The sequence below is a fragment of the Carassius carassius genome, chromosome 36 (genome assembly GCF_963082965.1).
Source record: "Carassius carassius chromosome 36, fCarCar2.1, whole genome shotgun sequence".
NCBI classification, from domain to species: Eukaryota; Metazoa; Chordata; class Actinopteri; order Cypriniformes; family Cyprinidae; genus Carassius; species Carassius carassius.
In genome coordinates, this window is record NC_081790.1 from 4,908,754 (window position 1) to 4,914,888 (window position 6,135).

The 6,135-nt window shown below is 34.1% G+C and overlaps 1 protein-coding gene across 1 annotated transcript in view; it reads left to right on the forward strand.

Moving 5' to 3' along the window:
* Nucleotides 1–4,890, forward strand: part of LOC132116973 (AP-3 complex subunit beta-1-like) — a 67,208-nt gene extending 62,318 nt beyond the window's left edge. Inside the window, exons 27-28 of the mRNA XM_059525914.1 lie at nucleotides 2,293–3,124; nucleotides 4,583–4,890. Of these exons, the coding sequence (XP_059381897.1) occupies nucleotides 2,293–2,449 (157 nt within the window). The 3' untranslated portion in view covers nucleotides 2,450–3,124; nucleotides 4,583–4,890. The remainder of the gene's footprint in view (nucleotides 1–2,292; nucleotides 3,125–4,582) is intronic.
* The last annotated feature ends 1,245 nt before the right edge of the window (nucleotides 4,891–6,135 follow it).

Below are 6,135 nucleotides of genomic sequence, written 5' to 3' on the forward strand. Positions count from 1 at the left end.
GTAGACGGCTCCGGTAACTCCGTCGGTAAAATGCAGAGAGCCATTGACAAACTACAGAAAAGTAAAACTACTTCACGTTAGCATTACTGGCCACGAGTCCTATAGATCACACGTCAGCTGCGTCAGAGACGAACGGAGCACGAGCGCAATCCTGTGACAGTCTCAGTCGTAAACAGTGGAGCGCGTGAAGGACAGATAAGAGGCACGATTCATGAACACTCTTCAAGGTCTCCATTAATTCGTGCGTGTAGTAATTTAATGTGTATACATTTTGAAAGCATTGAATCGCTATAGAAATCGTGATTCATTCGATTCTTAGCATTTTGAACCAATTACTGTCCAAGATCGGTGATTCACGATTCAAAAATCATGTTTCAAGATCGATGCATATGAATCGACAGGGTTTGTAATCGATGCATCGAGAAAACAAGTGAATCGTTACACCCCTACTGAGAACTGTTCTACTTTTCATTCAATTAGAAACGCTCATTAGACAGGTGGACAGTTTAATTTAGATAGTTGTTTGGAGAATGTGTCATTAGCAAGCCATTTAGAAAAAAGTTTTTTTTTTTTAAGAGGATTTGTTTGGTTGGTTTATTATGATATTTGTTTGGTTTAATTAGCATTCATTTATTTTCTTTTTTCCAGTGTTATTTCTTTATTTATTTTTTTTTATTTTTTTTCATTTTTTTTTTTTCATTTTAGATTTTTTGTATTTCCTTTGTTTGGTTTAATTTTGGTTAATTTTACCATAAAGATTATTTATTTGGTTTAATTTAAGTATTTTATTTGTTTGTTTGTTTATAGTTTTTGAATTTTAGTTTTATTTTTTTATTAATTTATTTTATATAGTTCTGGATTTTATTTTAATTTTTGTTTTATTTATTTTTATATTGCACTTTATTTCATTGATTTATTTAACCTTGTTCTTGCAATGATAATATCTGATTTGCATTAAGCACTCAACTTCTACTACTAAATATAATTGGCTTTATCTACTAGCAGAAGAGGCTTGTGTTTTATTGCTCATATAGCAACTCCGTTGTGCCCTACCATCTTTTTATTTTAAATATAGCACAACGTCTCTAGCTTATTGTTGAAAGTACAAGAAATGCATTGTGGTTTTTTTCTCTTTCAGGTATGCTACATTTTCAGATCCCAATGAAAGTTTGCATTGCTTGTGTACTACTATAGCTTACAGTTGCAACTTGTGTACTGCAAATAGTCTTTTTGGAAAACATGTCCCCATAATGACTACATGTAAAAAGTCTAGTCCTCTGCACTCTATTTAGTGCACACCCCCACACCTTGCTCTCTGTCTGTGAGAGGCTACCAGGTCGAGTCTGTGAGTGACAGGAGTGTGTCCCTTGGCCCCTAATGGCTTCTTAATCAGACCAAATAATAGACTGCCATGCCTGTTCACCACACACACACACACACACACACACACACCCCTCCCCCTTCACTCTCCAGTCCTCACATATTGGTATAATACATAATTATTCACTTATTCATAATTATTCATTGTTATTAACAGTTGGAAACCCAATATTTGTTTTGGATAGGATCTTCGCAAATAATAATTAATTATTATACAGTATATCTTCATGAATCTATATTTTTTACAGAAAATGTAAGCCTATGCATGCATTCTGCTATATTATATTAAATGAGTTATTCCATATGGAGTGGAATTGATCTACACAATTAAAGTGTGTCTCTTTCTCCCTCTCTCTCGCTCTCTCTCATTCTCTCTCTGTCTCTGTGTGTATGTTTTTTATTATATATGTATTTTTTTTTTCAAAAAAAAAATCTGTGTCATCAGTGTTTGCTTTCATCAATGTCTCATCAGTTTTTTTATTTGACAATAATTTAAAAATGATAAATACTAGGATATTCTGTAAATCTTTAATATATTACCACTAACTGTAGTAATATATTAATTAATTCATTCTCAAATTAAGTTTATAAAAATCTCATTCACAGTTTATTTAATGTACGTAAATTCAAAATCATTGGTTACATTTTTTTTTTTGTCTTTTGAAGAGCCTTTTTTGGGAGAATACACACTGATGAATTGCGCACAATAAGATTAAGGGTATTGGTTAAGTAAATTGTGTCCATTTCGAAATAATTGTATTGTTTTAATGTCTATATTTCTTCTATCTGAAGCAAACTTTAAAACCTTACTGTATGTTTTAAAATAGCTCTTTTATACTATTTGAACGACGAAAATAGCTGACATGGAGTCAAAAAGCCAACCAAGCAATCCATTTGTGTGTGTATTTCCAGGTTTGCAGGTAAGACGGTGAGTTCTGGATGTCTGGTCCTGGTGTCGGTGGCCCTGAAGGATCCTGACGCGGTGATCACCATCAACACTGAGAAAACCGTGATGGGCTCTATGCTCCTGCGACAGTTGAAAACAGCCCTCACCAACAGCGATCCCTAGAAAGACATCCAATCCCACTGTCACCTGTTCACATGTTCAGGCACGGACAAATGCTGTATTCAAATAGAGCTCGCTCTGGGTTATACTGACACTTGGGAGGATGTGTATCATTTTAAGAAGATGACAGGAAGATGGCTTCATATCTGTTCTCCTTTCAAGAGACTTAATGTCAAAAAAAAATTCTCTGCTTTCGTTACCGGATCATCAATGTTCTCTGCTAATCTGTGAGATTTGACTGTATTCAGAAAGGCTTTTCAAGCACAACGCTGATAGTTTTTATTTGTGGTTATGATTTTGATAAATTTCCCAGATGACATGATGCTGATATGTGCTGCTTTCAATCCTATGTGAAGTGCCTTTCTTAAAATTGTTCCTTACAGAAGTTACATTTGCTTAAAATTACAGTGATTAAAAAAAAAAATATATATATATATATATATATGGAATCTGAGAAGTATTTTGGTTTTCTCACTTGCATCATATTTGCTGATGTGTGTGTATGGGTGTTTGAGAGATTTGCAGTACATTTGCCCATTAAGTGAGAGAAATTGTAGTTTATGGCCAGTATGAGGCTTTTCTCTGTCAAGCAACAAGCCACATGTTTATGGAGCATTATGGCTCTTGTTGTTTATCACACAGAGCTGATATGATGTGCACACAGATGTGCGGCTGACAGTTTTATAGGACGGAGAATTCAGCTAGGGCTGGGTATTGTTCAAAATCTTTCGATCCGGTGCCAATTTCGATACCTCAGTTTCGATACCGGTTCCTAACGATACTTTTTTCGATACAATATGTTTTAGAATCCATTTCAACATCAACACAAATACATTAAACACAAAACTTTTATTTTTCACCTTAATTAAAACAAATTCTGGTAACACTTCACATTCAGGATAACATTATTAATACAACTGGTTGTGTTTTTTGGATAGGGGTGTGCCAGCAGACACTCAGGATTGGTATCAATCCTAAATTGGCCAAAATTAACAAAAACCACAACATGAACATATAAATAAATAAACAAATGATATTGTGTACAGGCTAATATTGAACCAACTAAAATGCAAAGGAATGTAAAAAAAAAACTACTTCTGCATTTGTGGGTTAAAGAAGATTTCATGACTTCTCAGACAACTTTACATTTGTGGCTACTGTGGGTTAATTATAAACGCTATCGTTAATTCATATTTACCATAGTAAAAACATGGTACATTTTCTTTAGTTTATAATTAACCCAAATTAGCCACAAATGTACAGTTGTCTGAGAAGTCATGAAATCTTCTTTAACATCATGAACCATAAAATGTAGTCATCGTTCTGCTATGGTTTATTTTAATAGTAGGTAAACAGGTCACAAGTTAACACGGTCACATTTCATTGATTCAGCAGCTGTACAATGTGATGCCGAGAGTCCTGTATTGAATCCAGAGACCTGCAGCTGATCCGGTGTAGATCGGTGGATCGTGACTGTTGTTTTGCGGTGCGCCTTCTTTTAGCGCGTGTTCGAAACCCACGCGAACACAGACTTAACGTTACTTTATTTTTATTTTTTTTGTTCATCCTACTTACTTCAGCCGTGAAACGGGCGATCATACTAATAACTTGTGATCTTTACAAGAATATCAGAGTCATGCAATGAGCATGTCTGCGTTTATTAGACACTTAATATCACGTCAGTTGGTGCTTTCAGAATCGCCGAATCTGCTGCTGTCGTTCCAGCACATCTGCAGCGGAGACCTAAACCAGGAAGTTGGTCACCAGATAACACTGTAACCAGTTAAACCGTAACACCGGATTTGGTCGCAATACTTTTTAGACCTCTTTGGCATTGTAAAACGGAAACGTTTTGAGAAAAAACAACTACACTTGTGTTGTGTGACTGCGAGTATCTTCAGAAATCGTCCCCGTCACGTTGTGGTGGACAGCCAATCACGGCGAAATTAGGTCCTTACATGCACGTAGGCTATGCTACAAGCTCACACAGACACAGCCGCTTGGCAAAAAAAAAAAAATCCCGCCGCTTGGCTTTTGGAACCGAAATTTGGCACCGAAAGATAAATAACTTTTCGATACTCATAGTATCGAAGTTTTTCGTTCGATACCATAAAGGCATCGAAGTTCGGTACCCAGCCCTAAATTCAGCAGCATCTCCTTCCATCACTGGAGGCTGTTAAGGGAAAACACTCATCATACACTCTCCTCGCCTGCGCTTAACTGCTTCATCTCAGCCTGCTTTTATCTCTGGCATTATGATGATGATGGCATAATCATAACACTGTCGATATAATGCATGATGATCACTAAGCTATGAAGTAATAATTACCCAGTAAGGTACAAGATGCTGCGCTGTATTGTAAAAGTAATTATAGGTAAAGGGTGTTGATTAAAACAGAGTATATACAGCCACTTCAGCACATTAGGGAAAATAAATAGGTGTGTGTGTGTGTGTGCGCGCGTGCGTGCGTGCGTGCGCGTGTGTGTGTGAGTAAGTGAAAGTGACCCAAAGCTGAATAAATAAGCTTTCTGTTGATTGTTGTTTATTAAGATAGGACAATATGTAGCACAGATACAACTATTTGAAAATCTGGAATCTTAAGGGTGCAAAAAAAAAATACTGAGAAAATCGCCTTCAAATTTGTCCAAATGAAGTTCTTAGTAATGCATATTACTAACCGAAAAATAAGTTTAGATATATTTATGGTAGGAAATATACAAAATATCTTCATGGAATATGAACTTTACTTAATATCCTATTAATTTACAATAAATGAAAAATCAATCATTTTGACACATACAATGTTTTTTTGGCTATTGCTAATCCCCAGTGACTTAACACTGGTTTTGTGTTTATATATATATATATATATATATATATATATATATATATATATATATATTATAAAGTTTTATTTCAAGTAATGAATTATTATTGTTTTTATGGTTTTAGTTTTAAATTTACTTATAACCCTGATCCCCAAGGACTTACTTTCTTTTAAATGCATATAAATAATTTGATCAATTATTTATGAATTATTTCTTTTTTTCTATATATATATATATATATATATATATATATATATTATTATTATTATTTTTATTTATTTTTTTGAATGTTTAAATTAACTGAATTAACTCAATTGTTATACTCTTTTCCTGTGTACTCCATACTAACTTCTATGCTACATTTCTGCTTTAGATAATCCCAGTAATTTATAACATTTATTAAAAAAAATAATAATAATAAATGCCAATTTGTAAATGGCATCACCAGGAAGTGACATCATATTTGCTGTCAGTGGATTTAGCAATAGATTTGATGAATTCTGTGATGTTTTGTGTTATTTGTCAGTTTGCCTCTCACAACATTCCATCCTGTTAAAGGAAATCTTAAAATTAAATAAAAACATAAAAAGTAGTACTTTTATCATACATACTGAATAATTTACCTACTAATAATTGGCTTTGTTGTTTTTTATGTACCGTAATTGTGCATTGACCAATCAGCAGCCAGGACTGGAACCTTTTTATAATAATGTTTCACATATCCAAAATCAAGTATTTGGGGGCATCGTAGTTTTGAATGTGTTGTGAGTGTAACGGTTCTGTAAACAGCAGTCCTGCTCTGTTTAGTTATTAAAATCAAGAGAATTACAGTCCATCAGCAACATGCAACTCCACTATTA